This window comes from Myripristis murdjan, chromosome 24 (genome assembly GCF_902150065.1).
Source record: "Myripristis murdjan chromosome 24, fMyrMur1.1, whole genome shotgun sequence".
Lineage (NCBI taxonomy): Eukaryota > Metazoa > Chordata > Actinopteri > Holocentriformes > Holocentridae > Myripristis > Myripristis murdjan.
Window position 1 is genome coordinate 25,056,259 of NC_044003.1, and position 25,911 is coordinate 25,082,169.

Consider the following 25,911-nt stretch of genomic DNA (forward strand, 5'->3'; position numbering starts at 1 on the left):
ACTGATACTGATAACACTGAGGGCTGAAAATAGCAAGGATTACCTCAACAAAGTGTGCTGTCGCTGAACAATCCTGGAACTGTGGGTACCCAGCCTCCCTCAGCATGCACAGCACTTCTCTGACAGACCGGCTCAATGTCTGTGCAGCCAAGCTGACCTTCAATGACTCGAACACAGAAAGTCCCTATGCTAATAATGTCAATGGACATGAAGAAGGCTTTCTTTTACAAACTAGCTTTCTTTTACAAACTCTTAAACCAATGAATTTTGGAAAAAGATTTATTCCATTTACCTCTTCCCTCTTCCTTTATTCTTCTTCCTGTGTGCTGAAGTTAATGTGCTTGCTTGTGACCCTGTTTGCATCATGTAGACCCTCTCTCTCTTGTACTTCATTCAGTTGGGATATGAAGCTCCAGCTCACTTTTCCAGCAGAGCTCAAAATGGGACTATATGCCTGCAGCATGTTACGGGCCAACTTGAGCATGTTCACCTGTGTAGAGTAGAAAAAAAAGTTTATTTTGCCATAAATAACCAGTATGAGTACAGGTACAAGGCAATTCTTGTTACCTCTTATACTTAAGCAATAAGTCCAGAGAAGCAGTGGGTTACAGTGATTTTACAACGGCTGAGGGGCGTTCTAAGGTACTCTGCTGTGCGTCGTGCCTTAGAACGGTTACCCTACATATAGCCCATAAAATAAACACACAAGAAAAAAAAATCAACAATTTATTGGTAATAATGCAACAACAAAATAATTATGTAATGATTAAGTTGAGCACAGAGCAGTTGGTTGCCAGGCAACACTATGTCTGTTTACACTGGCACAGGGGAATGCAGTGGGTTACACAGGTTTTACAACAACATGGAAAGCGGCTCAGCCAATCACATTTAAGGATGGGCAGCACCCATTTTATAAATCTATTTATTCCATCTTACATGAATGGCTATGACTGTGACCTTAGTATAGGCAGTTATAGGCAGTTATAGGGTACGTAAATATACACGTGCACCCACCTGTTGGAGGGTGGGCAAAATATGTTGTCAAAGGCTGTGAAGATTGCAGCTGAATTCAGCTGGCATCCGAGCATGGTGCACATGCTGATATTGGTTGCATGACCATCCATTGTCACACACAACACTCTGACACCGCGCTCATGTAGTGCCATCAGTGCATGCTCCAACAAAACCTGTAAAAATTGTAAGGACAAGAGGTAACAAGAATCCCAGTGTACCTGTTCTCGTACTGGTTATATGTGGAAAGATAAATGTTCTATGCTATTCTAACCTTCTGAGTGTCTGGTGTCAGTGTATTAGTGATGAAGTATGCAACGGGGGGTTTCCAGTGGCCTTGCAGTCCAACCACCATGAACACAAGGGCTTCACTTGCTACACTACTCTCATCAATGCCATCCCCAAGATCCACGAAGCCTGACATCATCTGCTTGTGAGAGTCGTACTGCACCTGTTTCCTGATAGCCATGGCATCGATCACAAGACACACCTGACCATACTTTGCTGGATCTTCCTGATTGTTTTGTTGTTGCATGTCTAAAAGAGAGCTATTTATTCCAGGCTTGCTGTCCACAGAGTTCAACCACCTGTGTAATACATATTTGTAAAGGTTGGAGATGAGATTAATGGATGCTGATGGTAAAGTACCGTACATTTACATTACCTCCTCAGGGTGTGTAGATGTGGAAACAGAACATGTGAACAATAATGCACCTATTACAAACAATACTTCTGTAGGATATATTAGTACGTTTACCTTTGAAGTGTGTGAGGATGAAGAAGTGGTATGTGCATAGTATCTCTCAAGTAGTTGTAGGTTTTGGGGCCATGCAAGTGTAGTGTCAATGCAAACTCCCTTTGAGCTGGAGTGTAGGCATGGTGCTCTTTTAGGAGTTCAACTGGAAGATCTGGAATATTAGGTGGCATAGCTAAACTATCGTTCATTTTGTGATAAAAGCACCAAATTTGGTACACTCATTGCTGAATAGGCCTATATGTTGAATGAATCTGGATATTGGGCCACTGCAATTTTTTATTCTGATGACTGTGGCAGCCATTTTCAAAACTGGCTGCCAGTGGTTACTGGCATGGAATGCTTTGCCTACCCTCCAGCTGCTGTTTCATGTTTTCAGCACCACAAATATAATTTAGGGACATTTTAAAGTGGGAAAAAGCTTTATTACAATGTAACAGAACAGAACATAAACTTTAATAGGCTCTCACATTCCCCTTCACAGTCTATGAATCTTGTATTTTAAAAATTCTACAAAGGCAAAATCCTTGTCCTGAGGTGTGTGACAGTGATGGAGTGATAAAATAAAGAAATAAAAAAGAACCACATGGGTAAAGGAGACATTTAAGTTCTAAAAAAGCATAATGAAAGTAAATTAAGTTTCTTGCTTTCAGGAAGTGTTTTTTTTTTTTTTTTTTTTTTTAATATTTGTTTTTTAGCTCAAACAGTCACAAAACTACAGTATAATAAATATGGCTTGTTTGCTGTCACTAACAACATGGCTTTTTTTTTTTTTTTTTTAGCATTATCAGTAAAGCGTTTCAAAGAATATCAATATTTTCTTACACTCCTACTATCTATCAAAATGTAATTTTGTTGAAATGTCTACATTCTACAATACATAATTTTACAGTCTTACTCTCCCACATTCAGCTTTCCTACATACTTGCTACATTCCAAGCTAGCTACATGTTCCAAGCTAACTACCGAGTTTAACTACCTAGTTTTTCTAGCTTGAAAATTTACCTCTCCACCGTTCCCAACAATAATTGTTTTTCTCTTTAGCCTTTATCAATGATGTTCAGAATGTATACATCCAAAAACTAACATATTTTATTCATAATTATTACAGTTGAAATAAAATGCTTAGGCCTACCTTGATGGACTGTCTACTGCACTGCTTGTCACAGGAAGCATATTACATTATATGCTAGCTAGCTCGTTGGCTAGCTGGCCTGCAGTGGTGGTTGTGGTGGTGGGGGCAGAAAGTGTTTGAGAAACTGAGTGTGTATAACTGTATTCTTTCTTAAATGTGTATTTACATTTTTAAAATATTTTAATGAATCATTTTAATATTTTTATTCATTTTAACAAATCAAATGCCTGCTATGGCCACTAGGGGACGATTTTGTGACGGCCCAATATGCAGATTTGTTTGAAATATATCCACCAACACATGTACCAAATTTTATGCTTTTATCACAAAATGAACAATTGTTGTGATATATTGAGCTAAGCCACCCCACTGGACCCAAAAATATAAAATTTGTTTTCAATTAATGCATTATGTTGGGGTGAAACATAGTGTAACATCTTTACAGTCCAATTCAGTTCACAAATGGAAATGTTATTGGCAATGTGATGGTATCTACTGCCTTTGTCAGAATGAAATAAATCCACTGTATATTTTTATATAAATGAAGAAAACCTACCAGAGTAGTGGTCAAGCTTTAGCTGCAGTTTCTCAGAGATCATATTTTTTCTCTTTTAAATCCTTGAGAAGTAACTTTACAGTTTGTTTATTTCTTCTTAGGCGATCCTTGGCATTTCTCAGCTGCCTCTGTAGCTCATCAACTCTTGCTTGAGTCTCAGCCATCTTAGATTTTACTTGATAAGGGTCAATGGCATACTGATGGTCCTATGAAATATAACACTTGTTGGGTAAGCACTATACAACACAACTCTTATTCATATTGTACTCATATTGTAAGTGCTGTGGATAATAACCGCTTTGTTATACTCACCAAGGTTGATGAGCTCAGCGGTTTGGGAGGTTCAGACACAGACACAGGATCATCACTGGCCTCACCAGCTTGTGTTGATGTCCTGGTTGACCTGGCTTTATTGGGCGCCTTCAAATTAAGCAAGAAAACAATATTAGAACAATTTAAAAAGGGACGATAATTTTCAATATCAGGATTAGTGGTAATTGCAGTTATGTTGGCAACAGTTTGCTCATCATCCCAATCAGTTTCCACTACATCTTAACTACCACACAGAACAATAATCGTATGACTTAAAATACACTAACTCTATTCAGATGGTCTGGAAAGCCCGGGAAAACTGAAGGGATGACACAGTCCTTGAGACGCATGGTTTGCCCAGTTCTGTCAAATCCTCTGCCTTGAAATGACAGCTACAGAGAACCATACGGTCTCAGTGGGCTTAAAGTCCTTCCTCCTGACAGCTATGGCCCAAGCTTTCCTAGCTTCATGATCTTTCGGGAACCTTTGAAAAAAAGCCATTAGCAAGCCGTGACATTAACGGTAGCTGAATGATGCAGCTAGTGCATTAAGCCAAAGTTAGCAGCTTAAACATAGCTTACTAGACGTAGCTAACGTAAACATCTATGGGAATGATTTATCTATGGGGAGCAGAGGCGGACTGGCTAAGTTCGCTACCTTGTGAGCTTGTTGCCTGGGGAGTGGAGGCGGGCTGTGGGCGGAGTCACCGACATCATGACATCATGAAGTAACGGAAGTGCAATCTGCTCATTTTACAGGGAGAGTTTAAAAAAACGGGCTGTGTGAACTCCATTTATCACAGGTTTAATGCATGGGACAGTATTTATGTGACCTTCCCTATCAATCAAAAACAACGAAAATTGCATTTTTCATGCCGTGGGGCCTTTAAATCATGGTATGAACTATTAATCTCAATGACTAAATCATCCACTGTTGCTCCACTGAGTCCTCTGCCTGGACGTGTTGATGTGCTGATTACGTTTCCCCAGGCCACCAACAGAGAGCGCCCTGTGAAATTCACTTGAGTGAAATCGAGTTGGTTTGAGATACACTGTAAAATATTTGTCATCTGTCTGTATGTACGCAATATATTATTATTCACTGAGCTGTGTGACCTTTGGGATTCTGTATTTTTGCTGATATGAGACACAGATCTCTAGCTCCTTAAACTCAGAGTAAATCAGTTTGTTTTACTGATGATGTAGAAAGTCACAATCATGAGGTTCACCCTACAGGACCATAGGAAAAAAATATCTCAGTGCTTATTTAGTATTTGTGCAATGAATTTGAAGAAGTCAGCTCAACTCCTTCTCCTGGCTGTAAAACCATGTTTCTTATGTAGCGGGTGTTCATGATCTGTGTACACTGTCACAGGTACGCCGAAATCATGACTCAGAAACAAGGATTATTCAGGACACTGACAATGAGGACATTAGATTCTTCCCACAGATTATTACTAAGGATTTAAGTCAACAAATTCTTCACATTTACACCATTATCAATCAGCAAGAGCCAAATGTCCCTGTGTATTTTCCTGAGAAACTGACGAAGCCCAGAGTGCCTATATGGAGATCACTGTAAATTGACTTTAAACAAAAAATAATGTGTATGACTTTTTAACCAAGATTGATGTGGTTTGACCCCTGAGGCTGCCGGTCCTCTTTGATTGCTGTAGGTTTATATAGCAAATTTTGCTCCTTGACTTTTATACAGTTGTTATTGTATTTTGCTTTTGAACTCATTATATGGTGCTTGTTTGCAGCTTTTAATATTATGATCACAAGTCTCCCTGGAAAAAAGAGAGGTAATGTCAGTTAGAATACCTGATTAAACAGACTTTAAATCAAAGTAAATAATAAATAAAAGAAATAAAATGTTGCAGTAGAGTGTCTTGAAACTCACAAAACTGGGTTTGAAAGATAGAAAACCGGTCAACTCTTCTCATCTCAGTCTGTTTGCTTGGTGAAAATTTGAACTTTGGTCAGTGAAATCTTGACAAAAGGAAAATAATCTGTCATCTTCACACATGGAAGCATCATAAAAAAATAATTTAACATGATAGTAATCTCAATAAATACACTGTATAATTTAATATCCAAAGGAAGAGTGTGTTTAATCTCTCACTTCTGGCCAACTGAGACGAAAATATGACTGTGACAATGAACATTGAAAATATACAGATCATTATTTTTATAGGCATGTCACTGGATTAAGTTATGTTTGTGGCATTTTAGCAAGTTGTTAAGTAGAGTAGCACTCAGAGAGGTGCTGCACCTGCAGGGCTTGTATGTAGTGTAAGTTCTGAGTCATTACTTTGTGAAGCCATGTTTCTCAAAGCAGAGAGGGGCAGGCTGAGTTTAAAGCTGTATACTGGGATTGTAATGCAAGTCTGTACAAGGTTTTGTAGTGTAAATCTGTCATTTGTAGCCTTTAGCCTAGCAGTTAAACAGACAGACCACAGTACTGTAGAGTCATCTGAATGCCTTGTTATGAGGTCACAGCAGCAGTTCTATGGACTTTGTGAGTAAGGTTCCAGAACTGGACACTTTCTTGCAACTTGGGGACACGAGAACATTTCTGACATTTCTGCTAGAACCACAGCAACCGTGAGAGCCTTCAACATGAACTCTTCTCCTGCATCGAGTGAGCATTTCTCCCATTTTCTCCACCAAGGGAGCGACAACTCTGGCTGGGACTCTGGCTACGAGTCTGAGGATGACTCAGATGAGATGGTCAGAGCCCTTCTTTCCAATGATGAAGAAGCCAGACAAGAAGTCATCGCTTGTCTGAGCGACTGTGAGGTGCCAGCCTCTGGCATTAGCGGTGAACACCTCCCTGCTCCTGCTGCCACTGTCTCTGGTGAGAGCCGCTCTGCCTTAAAGACACTCTCTTCCCACAGAGAAGAGAAATTACTGAAGTTTGTTGTTTGCTCCACACAAATGTGTTTTAGGCTGACTGTTAAAAATTATGAACTAATGTTATCTACATATTAACCCTGAACACAGACTTTTTGATGTTTGACCTTTTTGATGTTTTTTCAGAAGTGACTTTGCACTGCCTTTGCACAATCAGCAAACTAACAAGGGTTAGCAAGGCAAAAAATAAAATAAAAATAAACAATGACCAACCAAACCACTGTTGTAACTTCCATCAGATCTGACACTTGGTTGTTGATTTCAACAGAAATGCTCTATGATCATAATAAAATATTGTTGAAATGTAAATTTAACACCAAAAACACAGCTAACAATACCATATGTTTAAAAATAAATACAAGTAAATGTTGTAATGAGGTTAATACTTTGTTTTTACAGGGCAGTGTTTCAGCGGCTCAGCCTCTCCAGGCTGCAGCAGCCAGTCCTCTCCAGGACAGCGTGCCACCTCTGCACCCATCACCACCAACCAAACTGCCACTGATCTGGCAGCCAGCAGTGCTGTGCAGATGGTTTGTGACCAGAGCTCCAGACGCTGGTCCACAACCAACTCTGCCACGCTGCTCATGAACCATGCTGCCGCCGCAGCAGCAACACCGGCTTTCACAGCCGCTGCATTCATTCCTGCTGCCACTGTCACTGGTGAGAGCTGCTCTGCTCTAAACACACTCTCTTCTAACAGAGAACAAAAAAAATACTTTGAGGTTTTTTTGTCCAGACAAATGTGTTTTAGGCTGATTTTTGAAAATGTGACAGTATTTTTATCAACATGTTAAACTCAGACATTTGACATTTTTTTCAGAAGTTACTGCCTTTGCTCAACCTGCAAACTAACAAGTGGTTAGCAAAGAAAAAAAAAACATTACAGTAACTTCCATCAGATCTTCCACTTGGTTGTTGATTTTAATAGAAAGCTCTATGATCATGATAAAATATTGCTACAATGTCAATGTATGCATTTAAAAACAGAGATAACAATAACACAACGTTGTAATGAAGTTAATGTATTTGGTGTTTACAGGGCAGTGTTTCAGCAGCCAGTCCTCTCCAGGACAGTATGCCACCTCTGCACCCATCACCACCAACCAAACTGCCACTGATCTGGCAGCCAGCAGTGCTGTGCAGATGGTTTGTGACCAGAGCTCCAGACGCTGGTCCACAACCAACTCTGCCACGCTGCTCATGAACCATGCTGCCGCCGCAGCAGCAACACCGGCTTTCACAGCCGCTGCATTCATTCCTGCTGCCACTGTCACTGGTGAGAGCTGCTCTGCTCTAAACACACTCTCTTCCTACAGAGAAGAAGAAAGTTACTATGAAGTTTTTTGTCCAGACAAATGTGTTTTAGGCTGATTAATGAAAATGTGACAGTATTTTTATGTACATGTTAAACTCAGACATTTGACATTTGACTCCTTTTTTTTAGAAGTTACGGCCTTTGCTCAATCTGCAAACTAACAAGTGGTTAGCGAAGAAAAAAAAAACATTACAGTAACCTCAATCGGATCTGACATTTGGTTGTTGTTGGTTGGTCTTGGTTGTTTAATAGAAAGCTCTATGATCATGATAAAATATTGCTGCAATATAAATTCATGCATTTAAAAACAGAGATAACAATAACACAACGTTGTAATGAGATTAATGTATTTGGTGTTTACAGGGCAGTGTTTCAGCAGCCAGTCCTCTCCAGGACAGTGTGCCACCTCTGCACCCATCACCACCAACCAAACTGCCACTGATCTGGCAGCCAGCAGTGCTGTGCAGATGGTTTGTGACCAGAGCTCCAGACGCTGGTCAACAACCAACTCTGCCACGCTGCTCATGAACCATGCTGCCACCGCAGCAGCAACACCGGCTTCCACAGCCGCTGCATTCACTGTGGAAGACCTGCAGGTCCTCTTTGCTGCCCTCAGCCTCAACTCCGAGCCTCAGACACCCTCTTCCTGCTCCCACCCAGTCCAGGAGAAACCAAAAACATCCAGAAAGAGAAAACTGGACGAGCGCATGACGTCTAAGGAAGACATTAAGGCCCCCAAGTGGAGGAGGACCACATGGTCCGCATGATCCGTCCACGGGTCATCAACACCAAGCAGAAGCAAACCAACCAGCCAGCTGCAACAGGAAGCATTACTTTCTGTTGATCATTTTACTCTTTGTGCAAATGTGCAAAATAAGTGCAAACTTGTGCACAGCATTCATTTGAATACAAAAGAAGTATGAGTTTGATAATGAAATGAATAAATGTCCTGTTGCCCCTGATAAGGTTCTTCAGACATGTCTGTATATGATTGTACTTTTTATCAATTGTCACATGTATTTAACATAGCCAGATGCAAAAACAGCAAAATTTTGTGGTTTACATCAGTAGTTTTGTGTGAAATTAAGAATACTTTGACCATATCATACTTAACTGATACTGCTACATTCAAGATAGTTTGACGTCATGTCAAGTCATAAGCCAATAATGGCAGGTCCAAATCAAGTCTCATGTCCTCAAATTTGTCGTTCAAGTCCTTAACAAGTCTTTATCAAGCTTTATTTAATGATTTGTTTAACCACCACCTGTCCTGCAGCCTTAAACACAAATTATTGCACATGATCCATTAGTGGACCCTATTTGAAGTTACTAATCTTAACTGTTGATTGGAGTATTAAAAAAAAGTACAGAAGAGATAAGCTACGCCAGAATTTAGTTTATACCAAAGAATGTCAGGGCCTACTTCTTGAGCAACTTGTTGAGCAACTTGATTAACTTGTTTCTCTCACAACTGAATTTCCCCTCTATTACTGCTCTTGTCCACAGCCCTGCATAACTCAAGTGTTTGGCCCTTTAGTGTCTGTGTGTATTGAGAAGAACACTGGTGGAGATTAAATCATGGTATTAACTATTAATCTCAATGACTAAATCATCCACTGTTGCTCTGTTGAGTCCTCTGCCTGGATGTGTTGATGTGCTGGTTACGTTTCCCCAGGCCACCAACAGAGGGCGCCGTGGCCCTGTGAAATTCACTTGAGTGAAATCGAGTTGGTTTGAAATGCACAGTAAAATATTTGTCATCTGTTTGTATGTATACATTATAATATTATTCACTGAGATGTGTGACCTTTGGGACTAGTATTTTTGCTGATATGAGACACAGATCTCTAGCTCCTTAAACTCAGAGTAAATCAGTTTGTTTTACTGATGATGTAGAAAGTCACAACCATGAGGTGCAATGAACTTGAAGAAGTCAGCTCATCTCCTCCTCTTGGCTGTTTAACCACACCTGAGGTAATTATGCAGTAGAGGACTGATGGCTGCACTAGTTGGAAAACCTGTAAAGGTATGAATGCCATCTGTAACACTTTGGCTCCTCTTGCTGAATTATGTAGCCCACAGGCGCCCATCTGATGCTTTTAATCTAGATTATCCAAAACAAACAACCATCTCTGCCAAAGGAAGGACACTGTAAGAATTAAAAAAAAAAAAAAAAAGAATTGTCTTATTTTATCCTGTCATCTTGTTGTCTCCAGCTGCAGAGGTGAAAAGCCCAAACTTGTTGGCTACACATCCACTGCGTGCAGATGGTTGATTCCCTGAAAATAAAACAAATGAATCACTCAAGAAATCAGTCAGTTAGTCCATCAACACAGTTAGTTTCTAAGGACAGAGCTGTGAAGACGCCATCTGCTGACCATTTGCGGTAACTGCAACAACATGAGGATGAATTGGGCCGCATCAACACCGAGCCCCAAAAGTTCTTTCTTGTAGGGAAAAACCCTCTCCACCTAATGGAAACTTTTGAAATACACACTGATATCGTACATCTAAATGTGGAAATTTCAATTTCTAATTTGTTTCTCCCTGTTATGAAGACTACCACAGCCAGATTCACCACTTCTGCTGCTGTTTTAAAGGCAGGAAGAAAGAAAGACAAAAAAGTCTCCAGTATCTTCTTGAGAGTAATGTTACAGTACATTTCAGTCGGTGAAGATCAAAGGTGACCACACACATATTTCCTTCCAGGTGCCACACACTGTCCTCACTGAGTGCTATTTTACTTTATTTTTAATAAAGCGCTTCGACACAAGGTTGAGATGAAGATCTTGTGTCAAAACATTGTATTAAACGTATTTTTCAGTCAGTGGTTTCTGTCAGAGGATTGAACATCTCTCTTTAAACTCTTCCCTTGTGTCACATTTATAACTCCTAACCAGAATTTCTACTTTTACACATTTGTCTTAGTGGGCAAAATATACTGGAGATGGCTTCCTCATCGTCACCAGAGGCAAAACATAACCGGGTGTTTTGACTTCCCCACCGATTTCTCAGTTGAAAAAAGTCTTCGCCGAAGCCTCATGGTGAGACACTGACTTAGTAACGGTGGGCAAGTCAGTTTGCTGAGGATGTTGACAAATGTAGGAGGTGACTTCTGTGTTGACTCATGCCAACAATGCTCAACTTTAAAGGGTGCATTTACACACTGAACAACAGTGGGCACAACATGGCCGGGATCCTTGATATTCTTCTAGGGCTTCTGCTGCTTCCCTTCGTCAAAACAGGTAAATGATACATTTAATAGATGAGAGGATTTGAGCTGGGGCTGTAAACATTGCAATCACAAATGAAGTAGGGCATATTATACTTTTAACCTGCTCCTCTTTATGTGTAATTCACAGGTATTAACGGAGAAGATAATCTGATATTAGCAGGAAGGGGTTACACAATCAGCTCTCCATGTAACGGTCCATTAGATTTAATTTGCTATGTTATATGGCAGTTCAGCACGACAGAAAACAGTGCGTACATTGCTGTAGTCAGCAACGGAGTGATCCAGGCTGCTAAATCAAAAGCTAAGGGACGAAGGCCGCGTTCGAAATGTGCTCTGAACTTGAGAAATCTTACAACTGAGGATGTCGGGCACTTTCGCTGCCACAAAAGGCAAAGTATCTACTCTCCTCTCAACAGTGAGTACCATCAAGATCCAAAGTTTGACAGAATTTCTTTAACCTCAAATGGTAGAGCTGCTACAAAAAGGGAATCTGTGCCACAAAAAAAAGGACTCTTCTCTTTCAGCAGCCTTATCCACCACAGAATCAAACGTCATGCCGGGCCAAACGGTGACACTGCATTGTGCTCTCCTCACCAACCGGCGCCGCCGATTCTGCGGTACACAGCAGCATCGCGACATCCGGCTGAAATGGGTGGATGAGGCAGGCGATGATGTGCTGGAAGATTCCCAGCATCAGATTTGGCCTCAGTCTCCGTGCGATGTTACTCTGACTGTTGCCCTCCAGAGAGACGACAGGAGGAAATTTAAGTGCCAGGCGACTGTGAATGAAGAGTTCACGGCGTCAGAGGAGATCCCGCTCAGAGTCCCAGGTAGGTCGTGAGCTCGCCTCACCAGCAGACTGCACCTGGTGGTCATCGGCCCTGTGACACAACAGCAACAGACTGATGGCGTCTTTTCTTTACAGGTCGCAAAGGAAGAGGAAGAGGCATGATGATCGAATTAGACACAGAAGATAATGAAGGTGCAATACCACACTTGCATAATATGCCAACCAGTGGTTCATTAAGTATATATTTAAGATAAGCTGATTAATTAAAGCAAATCCTGTCTAAAATATTCAGTGTAAAAATCAACAGTGAATCTGATCATTTCCCAGCTAATTTTGGCATGTCTGAGATATAGGCTGATAATAATCACATCTGGATTTCTGCAGATAAGGTGTTTGCACGTCAAATTGAATATTCAAAATGATGAAAAACATTAAAATATTAATGCAACTGCATTTAAAGAGCTCCAATCAGTTCCAACTCAAATGCATGTATTAAGGTTGGATGTATGGATGAAGTCTGGCAGCTATATGTAACATTATGTAAGCATTGGTAATGATTGTCATTTCAGATTCAGGTGGCCAGCAGGAGGTGACCGGTGTGGCTGTTGGGGTGGTGGGGTGCGTGGTGCTGGCGGCGGTGGTTGCACTGTTTGTGCTGAACAGAAAAAGGGCGAGTAAGTTCTCCTAAACAGCCCGATGCTATAGGCGAAGGTGAAGTGGCCTGAGGAGAAATGTTGCCACACAGCTCTGTGCTTGCTCAAAAACAGCCCACACATGTTCACATTCACATATGTGCTCATGCGCCAGCGGGTCGCCTTGCATAAATGTACTCTGTGGTCTTTGCAGTTGCTGATGTGAGATGTGCTAATTTCCTCAATGCTCAGTTTTGCTGCTAAGCACAGGATGTTTTATCCACAGGAAGGTTATTTTGCAATGTAAACAGCATACAAGGCATTTTTCTGTCAAATCGAGGTCAACTTAACATGTAGGGCACATTTTGTATTTAAGGGCAACCTAAAGAGCTTTAGGTGCAACAAATCAGCAAATCAGTCAAATGAATACAACTGAAAACAAAAAGAAGCAATAGAAGAAGCCACATAATAAGTAAAGTAGGCCTCAGGTACATCAATCAATAGAATCCGAGTAAATCAAATGACTTGAAAGGAAAAGGGAGAGAAATCTACACTAGTAAAGTCATGATGCGTTTATGTCTATATTTTTGTAATTTTTTTTTTTGATAATATACACTAATTTATTTCTATCCCTTTATTATTTCAGATAGACAGCTGTCTGATGTCCCGGGTGACACAACCAGCGCTGACGATGTAAGTTAACGTTACCTTCAAAGCACAACAAAAACTCATCAGGATGCATTTTTTACAGCTTCAAAATTGACTTTGTGTGTGTGTGTGTGTGTGTTTCTAAAGGATGGGAGTGCAGATGATGTCACCTACGCTGACATTAATCTCCCCACTGGCTCTGAAGCATTGAGAGACACTGAGTACCAAGCCACAGTCTACGCCTCCATCCGAACGGCAGCATGAACCAGGCTAACCGGCTCCAGGCCTGGGACGTTTAGCTGCAGACTACTGCTCTTTGTTTTGGACTAAAGTTGTGCTGTGCATCACTTACAGCACCTGTTGAATCAGGGCTTCTGTTTTACACATGGAATCACATTAATCTCATTGCAAAACAGTCAAAAATTAAAGGTGCACAATGTAAAACTGCAAGGAGTAGACTCAACTGATAAAAATATAATAAGCAGTGAATCTGAATAAGAATGTACTTAGATCAGTGCTTCTCAAATGAGGGGAGGTCTACCCCTAGGGGTATGTTGGAGTACTGCAGGGGGTACATGAGAGTTTTAAAAAATGTTAATTTAAAAAATCTCAGTCATGCATAATTCCTAACCTAATTTGCCAACGCTATAATAAGTTCAATTAAAAAGTAAATGTAAGTTTGATAAACCACATTTTTTATTCAGTTTTGCCTCCGGGTTTCCAGAAGGGGTCAGATGTGTGTGTTTGAGGTTTAAATCGTCTGCCGTGGTTGTTGAGCGAGGATGTTTGTTCACTAGGACCAGGAAGACAAGACAAAAAATGGAAAATGGATTTGTGACTGAAACGTAGCAGCGATGCAAAACAAGGAGGAAGAAGTGAAAAAGAAGCAAAAACAGAAACAACAAAATATCACAGCTATCAAGTTGTTGTTTCAGGCACAGATGGATGGAGTGCACCTCTTTATATAGGCTATTTTCTGCCTTTTTTTTTTTTTTTTTGCACTGGTCAGGGTGAATTTGGCTGAAAAGCTTGAGAACCACTGACTAATATAACCGTGTTGACTCATTGCTCAAATTTATTACTTATTCCACTTTTTATTTTTTGTCCTCACCACACGCTGCCCCTGGCAAATTTTATATAAAACTGAAAGCTATCTATATTTTAATATTAAGAATAAAAAATGAATCATATTACAGCCACAATATAATATGTGAAGATGCAGATGCCGATATTTAGCAAGTTGGTGTACAAATGTACTGTGCACATATTGATTTATTTCATTGATTGTAAACAGGAGAACGCAATGATTGGGCACACTGAGGCTGTGGAAAGTTTACAGTCCAATTTTGGATTCTTGTTCTTTCCTTTCTACTGGCCTTCATTCGAATGTGATCAGATATTTTTTTTTCCCTTTCTTTTTATTCTAAGGATCCCCACTAGCTGATGCTTTAACAAACAGAGAGTCCTCTTGGGGTCCAGCTCAAATATACAGTCAAACTGGCCAAAACATAAATTAAAAGCAAATTAAAACAAAATGATTCTAGGCACCATTTGAACTTATTTTTGAAACATGCCTTTCCTTATATTGAATAAATTCTTTACATACAGCCATGGCTTTTGTTTTGTTTTATTTTGTTTTGTATATAATTCATCTCTGGTCAGGGTACAGTCATCCTCCCCCTAGTGGCAGTTCTGGTGAAATAACGACGAGGTAAGCTAGAATGTATTTTATTGAAGACAGATATGTCCAGGGAGGTCTGCTGTGTCTTGTAACTTTCTGAGGTCACTGGTGGAGGCAGATGCCCAATCCACCGAAAAATAATACAGATGACACGGGACAGAATATCTACCAAACAGACTCTAATGATGGCAGTGGCTCAGAGTTCACTGGATTTTGACAGTATGAGGTCTGGAGCACTGTCTGGACATGACTGGTTGCAGTGTATAGTGTTGTTAATTAAGATGAAGGACTTATTATGAATGTAAAAATAAAATGTAGTGAAACAGCCAATAAAAAATGAAGATGGACAGAAAATAGGGAAGCTATCACTGATTTGGTGTGGTCCTTCAGATTATTTACAGATTAATCTAAAAACAGCAATCTGCTAAATACATTTTATATATACTTGAGAGTAACCTTTCTAACCACGATTATTAGATGCCATAACAAATCAAAATTTCTAAAAGTTTGTTGTTAGTGCTAGTGTGCTCCATGTCTTTGAAACAAGTCCAAAACATTTCACTGACAGCCTTTCTATAGCTCGGCTTTTTAGAATTGACTAAAAGGTTGAATAAAGCATTTGTGCAAGATTTCTATAGCTCGATTTCATCTAGAAGTAAGCAGCATGGTGAGAGGATGGACAGATACTGTACAGTGATCTATACACACACACACACACACACACACACATCTACAACACCAGTGTGACTTTTCAGACTGCTGCATATTTCAGTGTTTCTATCATGTTTTGAGGAAAATGGAATTACATGATGGAGGATATGTGAAGTGTATTAAAAAATCCATTAAAACTGTTTACTCTTAATGTCTTGCTCTTTGCTTCATAAAAAGTAGGCATATAACTGCCTTTATGAGGACAGACAAGACAAACTAACGTGTACTGTATGTAAAGGTAGCTGTAGAGGCAGCAGTTATAATGTGATCTACCAACACTATTAGCTTGCAAAAGTCAACTGCACTCCTTATTCTCTAGTGTTACATTTGATGTTTGTAGATTTTCCAGGAACGCGCTGACGAGTGTGATGTAAAACTCCTGCAACATTTAAATGTACAAAGCCAAGTTCATGAGCACAATGCAACCAAGAGCGTTTGAATCTTTTCTTCTCACAACTTCAGTCTCAACTTCTGTCTAGCTCCACCCACAAGTACACACACATACAAACACAAACACACTCACACATGCACGCACACAATGGCACAGACGGGCACACACACACACATACAGCCACAGCAGGTGAGAGACTGCCGGAGCCGGTCCCACTGTTGCCCTATTTGCATTTTAAATGCTTGCAGCCAGCCCACTTCTGTGTTCACAGTGCAGTGCAGCACAGCTAATCTACACACCTAAGGTGTGTGATTGGCCCCAGCCAAGGGTCTGAGGGGGTGGAAGAAAGGGTGAAGACACAAACATTGACAAGAGAAAGGGAGATGACTGAATACAAACAAGTCCCTGGATAAGCGAGAGGCCCTCAGTACATACTGGGGAAACGCTGATGAAATTTCAAATGTTTTCATTTCCTTGTCTTGGTGTTTCAAAGACAGAGTGTAAAGGAGGGTGAAATGGGCAGGCTGTATTTCTCTGCAAATTGTTTTAGGCTGTAAAGTGAATGTAAGATGAGGAGAAGGACAGAAAGAAAGAAAGAAAGAAAGAGAGGTGCAGAAAGAGAGAGTGAGAAAAAGAGAGCATGGGTAACATAGTCAGCTTTATATTGAATACAAAATACAAATGCTTGCACATCTGCCTTATGGCGATGCTAAATAAATACACATCATGGATACCAGACTGTCCCTGAACCCAAAATCACTAATGAAATCAGATTTATCTACAAGGTTATTGCAGGGAAGCTCTAGGCAATCATTGCCTGGAAGTGAAACTAAAATGCAGTTTTTACTTAAAGGCAAACCCTCTCCCACTGGGCCTCCTTGTGACATTCGCCCTTCCTTCTGATTAGTTAGATCTAAAAAAATGACTTTTAATATAAACTGGTGTACAAATGTACTCTCTGTTCCAAAAATTTAATAGCATTTCAGTTTGTCATTCTCCCTTGGAAAATGACTGCTGGCAGGGAAGGAGAAGCTTCAGTCATAAATATTCATATTAAAGACTCATTTCTGACCTTTCCAAAACAATAACATTTCAGTTTATAGTCTGGCGTGGGTTTAGGTTTAAGGTAATGAAGAGTGAGGTGGGGTTGCAGAAGCACAACCTTAAGCAAATTAACAGATTATAACCTCCGCAGTGTTATTCTGTGAGGAAAGTTCAAAGCCAGTGGTGCTTTTCTGACCGAAAGAACACTTTCATAATTGATCATTCACACGCGTCGCCGTGCCTCCCAACACGCAGGCGTCTGTGCATGTCTCAGATTGCCACATCAAAAGCATAAACAAGTCCAAGCCAAAGTGGTGAAATTGCACCCACTCTTTGTAATCACTCCCCCTCCCAACTCTATCTCTCCACAGCTGATAAGCTTTAGGTCAAAGCCATGAACCCCAGTCAGCCCAGGCACCAGCTTGTCTGCCAAGTGCTTAGAGTGGACACATCAGCGGGGGACAAATGCTGTTGTCCCTTGGTGTTTGTATGTGTGTGTGTGTGTGTGTGTGTGTGTGTGTGTGTGTGTAGGCAAGGCCATAGGGTTCTGCGGTATGTGGGGGTTGGGGATGGAGACTACAGGATTGCTGTGCATGTGTGTGTGTGTGTGTGTGTGTGTGTGTGTGTGTGTGTGTGTGTGTGTGTGGAACAAAAGGCCTTGATTACTGAAATCCTGCAAAAGGCAGGAGAGCAGAGGTGTTAAAAGTGATACAGTGAAGAAACCAGCCAGAAGCCTCCCTCTCCTCTCATAAACCCTGTCTGCACATATCCACACTCTCTAATCCACAAGTGAGCCATGCTGTCCCTCACAATGCACATGGGGACACTTGGATTTCCAAAAATCATATGATAACAGCATTACAACACCCAGACCTTTTAATTTTTATATTACATCTATTTTTTTTCTCCCATTTTGTCCTGAAAAAAGATGGATGATGACATGGCACTGTAACAACCAACAAAACCACAATAAAAGTAAAATGTTTATTCATCCATCTATGGATCAATATGTTTATCTACCAATCTATTTATTTTTGCTCAGCCCCAGGACAAGAGGGTTCATTTGCAAACCAGGAATTAATTTATTGCAGGTCGATGCCAAAGGAACTTGGCAAATAACCTTGAAAATGACCTGTTGACATCACATTTGCAATGGGCTTTGGCAAAGAAAAGCAAAACGTGTTGATAAAAGCCAAAGCACCGATACCTAAAGGCCTACCTCTTGCTTTCTTTCGGTGATGGCCCCTGACACATTGGCTTTTGTTAACACTTCACATTGAAATTGACCCTGGCTGGACTCCACTTGAGGAGGTGCCGAGGGAGGGAGGTGTTTCTCGACCCCGGAGACAAAAAAAAGCGAATCGGCGATTGACAATTTCCTGAAGGGTGGTGCTGCTTATCACTCACAAATCTCCACTCCGTCCTCCCCTCCGGACCTCGGGATCATTTTGGAGCAGGAACTTCACTCGCACAATGGACTAAACCCCGACAAGCTGCAATTTTGTCAACATTCAAACGCTTCCTTCCAAAGTGACCGCTTCCGCGACTCAATATTATCTGCAATTTCAGGTAAAAAAAAAAAAAAAAAAAATGTTTTAAATATTTTGTTTGCCTTGTGCAAATTGTTTCTTTTTAAGTTTCACAACATGAGAGTTGTTTGAATGGAGGAGCCGGCTGTGATAAACTTGGTCAGGTAATGAGGTGTGCGGATGACATTAAATAGGCAATTTTAACTTTTTAATTAATTCGGAGGGCATAAAAACAAAACGAGGCAATTGTTGCTCGCCTGGAGTGTGTGAGGATAAATGTTTGCTTACTGCGCGGTGATTTTGAATTCGGTTAGTTTGAATTAAATAGTCACTCATATTGCCTGCCACATTTTCCTCGTTCACTTAAGAGTCACTACAACTTCAAGAAGAAGAAGAAAAAAAACTCATTTAAGTATTTTTGAAATGTCTGGGGATTTGATCGAGTAAGAAAGTATTAAATCATAGCTGGCACTTAAATGGCCTATTTTCTAGTATGTTAAGGTACAGAGGTTCCCCCTTTAAGATATATTTCTATTTTTCAGGGGAAGTGTTTAGACAAACATTGACATTAGGATCCGGTGAATATCAGGCTTCATGGTAGGTAGTCAATATCTGTCCTTCTCTTTGTCCTCATTCTGTCTCTTATTCCCTAGGTATGATTCAGAGGAACGAGGTAGTGCTGTCTGTTCTGAGGGAGCTCCAGGAGGCCACGGAGAGCCCAGGCCTGGATGCCCTTACCACAGTGGCCTTGGAAGTGGACAAAGTCCTTGCTCCCTTCCAGCTCCCAGGGATACCCTGCCAGGATTTCCCCAAGTGGGCAGGAACTGATGACACAGCTCATGGCCTGTACCCAGCGGACGCCCCTGGAGACCTTCTGCCCCTCAGCTGCAAGGGGGAAGGCAACCTGCTGTTTGATGCAGCCAGCATGCTGCTGGTGGGCACCACCAGCCTTAGCTTGGAGCTTCAGGTGAGTGGTGATGGTTGTCAGTTACCTACAATGTCAGTGTCAGTCATCCAGGATTTGTTGCTTATTTAGACTTCTGTTTTCTACAGCAGTCAGCACTGAGTTGCTTCTGTACCACTGCTGCACCTCAGAGAAAGTTATGTGCAGTTATTTCCCAAGCCATTAGCCTGTAAATAGGATCTAGGGGTGCAGCAGTTGAGAGACTTTAGAGTCAACTATAGTACATAGATACATAGTGGCATGACATTAAATCATAAGAATGTAATTCTCTTTAATATATAGCATCTTGCCAGAATGACAATATAGGCATTTCTTTTGCTTTTTAAATCCACTGAATAGTTGTTTTAGCTGTTTTAATTCATCAAAATTATTTTCTACAGGTAAGGACGGTAGTGGAGATGTTGCTGTGGAAGCGGTACTACCTTTGTGGGATGATCGACTCTAAAATGATGCTGCAGGCAGTTCGCTTCAGTCTCTGTGCTGAGGAGTCGGAGGATATGCTGAACTTGCCAATCACTGTCCTAGAAGCCATCTTCGATGCGGATGTCAAAGCCTCTTGCTTTCCAGGGTCATATGCCAACATGTGGCACGTGTATGCCCTATCTTCAGTCCTACAGTGCAACATCTATTCCATTTACCCCATGTTCAACCTCAAGATTAGACCCTATTTCAACCGACTAATACGCCCCAGGACCTGTCCCAAGGATTCAGACCCAGTGACTCTTCACATCATGTGGTCTGGTGAGCTGCAGTCTGGCTCAGTGTTCAAGCCAAATCATTTTGTTGCATTAGTGCATGAAAGTGACCTCAAGCTTGGAAGCCCCAACAGTGAGCAGACGGTGTCACCCCTGAAGTCTTTGGAGCTGCAAAACCAGGACTCACGGCTGTCGTACTCCAGTCTAAAAGACAAGTACAACATCACCAAGAGGACCTTCTACCGCTGGAGGAGGCAGACCCAGGAGCACTGCAAGAAGTCTGCAGCCAGGTATGAGGCAAAGTACTTCCTGCAGACCTGCTACATGGAAGGAAAGCTCATCCCTCTGCACCAGTTCAAAGAGTTCTTCCCTGAAATCTCCCGGTCAACTTATTACAACTGGAAGCATGAACTCATGACCTCTGGAGGTACCTTCTCTACCTCATCTTCCACTGGAGAGGTTAGCCCTGGGGAGAGCACAGAGCAGGAGTCCTGGTCATCACCCGAGGCAAAGCAAGATGACCCAGAGCACCATGAGAGTGTGGCCAGTATGTTTGGCCTCAACCTTGGCAGGCTGGAGGGTGAGCGGGCCCACAGTGTGGCCCAGATGCAGGAGGCCAAGCGGTGTCTGCAGAACTGCATTGCCATGAACACCTCTTTCCCATTCAGGATCTTCAAGAGAAATTTCCCAGGAATCTCCAGATCAACATACTACAACTGGAGGAGAGAAGCCATGCTGTTCAACAGAGGTTACAAAGCCAATCTGGGTAGCAGTGAAGACAGCTCAGATGCCGACAAGAGCCAGAGTCCAATAAGTTTGTCACCAGTCCTGCCCAGCAACATCCAGTCTGTTGTGCCCAGAGTAAAAATATGCAGGCGAAAACACAAAAGTCTCAGGCTAGCGTACGTAACGAAGAAACGGCTCAGAGATGCCGCAAGGCTACATGTCCAGAAGTCAAAAATGTCCCTGACCAAGTTCAAACTGAAGTACCCTTCCCTGTCCCCTTGTTTCTTTTGGCTGTGGCGTAGCAGTCACAGCCACAGTAGGAAGAAGATAATCACCCACCGTGTAGAGATTAACACACCTGAGAGTCCGGATAACTGCAACACAGAAATGGAAAACAAGATAATGGAGAGAGAGATGATTAGTATGAGTGGGCTGTCTTTTGACGAGAGCCACGACGGCTTGGGAAGATCGCCCGTTACCTCCCTTGACACCCCGCTTTCAAAATACACCCCTCCCAAGTACACCCTTCCCAGCAAGGCACCACTAGATGAGCAAATGTTTGTGATGGATGTTGTGGCTCTGGCCAACTTCAAGGCTAAGGCAAAGCTATTCCTGCAGCAACGCTTTGAGTCAAAATCCTTCCCCACATTCAAAGAATTCAGGTCTTATTTCCCTTTCACTCCACGCTCTACATACTACATGTGGAAACGAGCTTTGCACCATGGTGTGTCTCTGGTGCATGGATAAAGTCGCAGAGTATATAGCCCATAAAAATGGATGTCCAGGAGCAAAATACAGGCTCTATTTAAGAACTTTCTTGGCCCCAAGGACATAAGCTTCAGCTCTCTGCCATTGCATTCTGTTGTAAATAAATTGTTGCCTGTAGCACAGCATTTTAATTTTGTAGCCAAATATTGAGCACACAGGCTTAACCGACTTCAGTAAAGCTGCAGCTAAATGCATGATGTTCTTTTGCCTGCCCCCCTCACCCCACCACCACATCTCACTCCTACCTCATGGACATTTGCACGTGTGTGAAAAGAGACTGTCATGGCTCTACTTAAGCCCTGCATGCTGCCCTACAGGCAAAAGGCAGTTCAAAGCTGCTGGTTACATGGCATTTTCTTTGAGGCTGTTTTTTTTCCGTCATTTCCATTTAATCCCCTCTAAGCATTGTACTCGGGGCCCCCTTCCTTTTTGTTTTCATTGTTGTGTAATTGTTGATGCTTAAAAGTTATGCTTTTGATAAATCATTTGAGAGATTCTTAGTAGTTTTATGTTTTGGTTCTTTGAATACAAAGAGCGGACAGTAGGAAAAAAAATATTTTCAAAGATGAATTTACTTTTACTTGTTTAGGCATCTTTCTGTAAACAGGGTTTCAGTTCTTATTGAATGTAAACACCATATGAATTCACTTGGTACATCAAAGTTTATGTGGTTCACTCAGGGTTTTGGCATTTATGTCACTTTTTACGAATGCCTCATGTTTTTTTCCTGTTTTTTTTTTTTTTGTTTTTTTTTTTTTAAACCAAAATTGTCAATCATGTGGTGAGTTTGGTTTGTAATATACTATATTTGCACTAAAATATTTCCATCACATTATTGAATGTACTGCCTCGACCAGATAGAAGAAACATTTCGCTTCAGTTTGCACCTTCTGTTTCTTGTGAGACATGTCTTCTCTACAATAATTACATTTCTTGAAAAAATATTTACAGTTTTTTGTCTGTAATTGACTTGAATATACATGAGGATTTTTTTTTTTTTTTTTTTAACTTTTTTTCCATTTCAGTACTACCTATCACCTGTAATTATGATCAGCATTTACCTTGGTAAACTATTGTCCTTTTTTCAGTAAGATTTGGTAATCACGTTGTTCTGTCCTGTTTGGCTTCTCTTCAAACAGTGTTGCATGACTGCCATAATAATAACCTGCCATAATGGTTTTCAGTTGAAATTGCTGCTTTCCATATTTATTTTTCATTGCTTGTCTGAGGTTGACTGGAGATGTTAGGCAGCCTGCTTTATGTTGACTAGGTGAGGCAACTTGTACCGTCAGGCAGAATGTTAATAAACCATCTACCCATGGTCGCCCTGTGCTTCATTTTTGAATGGCCAGTTCCCAACCCTTCATGTACCTGGCAACAATTCATGGCTTAGTCAGTGGTATATTGTTGCTGCTCTATGTTGTATTTCTTAGTATTGGTCAGTGGTACAAAATTATGTCAGTGCTGCTCAGCTATGTCAGTAAAGTGATACAGGCCAGCTCTCACAAAATTGTTGTAGCCACTACCTGTGTTGTTTGACAATGACAAAGTGCTTTCTTTGCTGCAGGACAGGCAACTGAAAAATGACTATGTAATTTTCCGAATCAATGGGTCCCTCTTCCAAGTGAATGAGCCATTGTCTTGACTCAACTGAAACCGATAATCCCTTGTGAAGTGGTGTCAACGGTTGTCCACCCAGTCAGGTGCGTTTTGATTCAAGACCCCTGTAGGAAAACCTGGACACATTGAAAGTGGTCACACCAATGTCGCCAGTCTGCAGTGCATTTTGGCCGAAAAAGACTAGTCAGTCAAGTTTTGTTCTGTGCAAAAGTTGGAAAAACAATGGAGGAAATGAGAGCAGAACTAAAAACACCATGCATAACCACAGACAAACGCACACGCAGGCAGGACAAATGTCAAAGGCTAATGAATTGAAATGGGATTTAAGGAAAGTTTTGCTGTTTTTACTCACTGCCTTTTTTCAGTCTGGCCATTGTGCTTGTGCTAATGAAGGTAATGGTAGAGTGGGAGGGATGGAGGTAGAGAGAGGGGGAAGGGGTTAATTATATGCATGGGGATGGAGGTGTTTGAGATAAGGCTGAGCACATCCAGCAGTGAAGAGGGAAAGGGGGAGGGAAAGAGGTGCAGACCATGCAGAGAGAGATTGGGAAAGAGAAGACAAAGATACCACCAGTTTAAAAAAAAAAAAGAATTTCAGAACCATCATACCAATAGTGAAAACTAATTAAATACTTGTATGTATTTAAGTTCTTATTTTGACTGATGTTTCTCCAGAGGCTTTACTCACAATGTATTTATATATACCTGTACTTGAGAAAGTGTATATGAAAGAACCTCACTGACTTTGGATGTCCCATAAATGATGCTTGCCCATCAAATCCATCAATCAACCTGCAGTCATTTCAATTTTGGATTGAGGTTTGGAGTGTGCAAAATCATATTGTTCCTCGGTTATTTTTAAGCAAGTTGGTCTTTCACCTGAGTTTGCAGACAGTTACTGATTTGAGCAAAACTTCTGTGAACAAACAGTTTCTGTCCTGAGGGGGAAAAGCTACTAGACTGAACTAATGGTTCATTGTCTTGGCTGCACTGCCAGTACCCTTGCCAGCACCAGCTCCAGCAGCAGTCACATTTCATGGCTTGAATCCAGGTCTTTTAGTTTATCTCTTATATGAGAATATTTCATAATAATCTACCTAATTGGACTGTGTTGGTAAAACATTCTATCCCTCTGTCTAAACGATGTCAAACCAGATAAATTAGAAACCATTTTCTGTCAGCTGGCAGACTGGAAATGATTGTGTTCCACATTAATCTTAATGTTCTGCTTCAGATCTAGCATATGGAGTAGGAGATGAGGGGAAGGTGCTCAGATATTAACTATCATAAACAGGAATTAGAGTCTTGAAGGTGATTTGTGTGTGAGGAATATATTTTGCATTTTGAAATCAAGGTTTGTCTGTTAACCAATAAGACTAAAGGAGATATCAGAGATTTTTGAAAATGTGCATATATTTCTTGTTCCAAACTACATGATTATAAACTTTAACTCATTATTATGATTTATAGCACTTTCAAAAACAGTGTGTGCTCGGTCAGTCCTGTGCTCAAGCTGTCTTAAAGCTCCCTGACCTCGACATAATGGAGAAATAATTTATGAAATCGCAGGCTATTTTGTCTTTGCCTTCAAGTCTGCCTGCCACCACTATCTTCATTATCATGTTCACTCTTACAGGAAGAGCTCTCACTGGCACTAAGCTACTCTACATTGTTTATCTCAAAAATAGCATGAAAATAATGAGGGTTGGCAGGTGGGAGCTGAAGTCTTCAAGGATTAGCATACTGCAGTCAGTTCAGAAAGACTGAGCGATAAAGCACAGAGGCATCTCAAGGATGCCAAATTTTCTCAGTAAACAAAACAGACATATGGGACTCTTTAAGCTTGCAGTTTGCTGCCAATTACCCTGCGATGAGAGCAGTGGCGTGAACTCAGAGGACTTTTTCAAAACTTGCCAATTTGACCTCAGTGCAGGTGAAAATATTCTGAGGAGAGAAAAAGGACAATTATTCCCAGAGGGAAAAAAAATTAATACTTGCAGAAAAATTATAAATCTGATATTCTTTGATGACAGATTCGAGTGAATGCATACACCCATAATGACCCCAAAGGCTCTTAAATCAACAACTTGAAATGCTTTATAAATGTACCATAAATTTCCCATAATGCCTCTAGGTGTATTTCACAACAGCCTCCGATATAATGACAGCATCATATATCAAACATGGCTGTAGCAAGAGCATGAACCCTTGATACATATCCTCATACTGTATGTCCATATGTGGGGATTCATTATGTCGAAGACGGGTGGATACTTTGTCCACTAGGTGGCAGTGGTGTGCTTTCTAGGATGGGATCCAAGGTTGGCTGCTTATTATGAGAGAGGTGAGCTCAGTCACAAACACACACTCTGGTTTGGACACAAAATCAATCTGTTATTGCATGGCTCAGGGTGTCTAGTGGAGATTTGCTTGTGATAACTCCATTAATAAACATAATCCAACACCTCAGTCAATATTG

General features: G+C 41.0%; 2 protein-coding genes and 1 pseudogene across 2 annotated transcripts; 2 read left to right on the forward strand and 1 right to left on the reverse strand.

Moving 5' to 3' along the window:
* Positions 1 to 1,107: 1,107 nt before the first annotated feature.
* Positions 1,108 to 4,269, reverse strand: LOC115355883 (THAP domain-containing protein 2-like; annotated as a pseudogene).
* Positions 4,270 to 11,696: 7,427 nt separating this feature from the next.
* Positions 11,697 to 13,729, forward strand: LOC115355884 (uncharacterized). Its single transcript, XM_030046807.1, has 5 exons — positions 11,697 to 12,063; positions 12,159 to 12,215; positions 12,593 to 12,697; positions 13,302 to 13,348; positions 13,451 to 13,729. Exons 1-5 carry the CDS (start codon positions 11,697 to 11,699, stop codon positions 13,565 to 13,567), a joined length of 693 nt encoding a protein of 230 aa, XP_029902667.1. The 3' UTR covers positions 13,568 to 13,729.
* Positions 13,730 to 18,527: 4,798 nt separating this feature from the next.
* Positions 18,528 to 23,136, forward strand: vrtn (vertebrae development associated). Its single transcript, XM_030046548.1, has 3 exons — positions 18,528 to 18,699; positions 19,313 to 19,626; positions 20,004 to 23,136. Exons 2-3 carry the CDS (start codon positions 19,315 to 19,317, stop codon positions 21,789 to 21,791), a joined length of 2,100 nt encoding a protein of 699 aa, XP_029902408.1. The 5' UTR covers positions 18,528 to 18,699; positions 19,313 to 19,314; the 3' UTR covers positions 21,792 to 23,136.
* Positions 23,137 to 25,911: the final 2,775 nt, after the last annotated feature.

Excerpts from the sequence above, each read along its gene's own strand:
- LOC115355884 (XM_030046807.1), top strand. The coding sequence starts at position 11,697 with ATGGTAGAGCTGCTACAAAAAGGGAATCTGTGCCACAAAAAAAAGGAC. Across the intron at positions 12,698-13,301 it reads GCTGAACAGAAAAAGGGCGA|ATAGACAGCTGTCTGATGTC; the intron begins GTAAGTTCTCCT and ends TTATTATTTCAG. Across the intron at positions 13,349-13,450 it reads ACACAACCAGCGCTGACGAT|GATGGGAGTGCAGATGATGT; the intron begins GTAAGTTAACGT and ends GTGTTTCTAAAG.
- vrtn (XM_030046548.1), top strand. The coding sequence starts at position 19,315 with ATGATTCAGAGGAACGAGGTAGTGCTGTCTGTTCTGAGGGAGCTCCAG. Across the intron at positions 19,627-20,003 it reads GCCTTAGCTTGGAGCTTCAG|GTAAGGACGGTAGTGGAGAT; the intron begins GTGAGTGGTGAT and ends TATTTTCTACAG.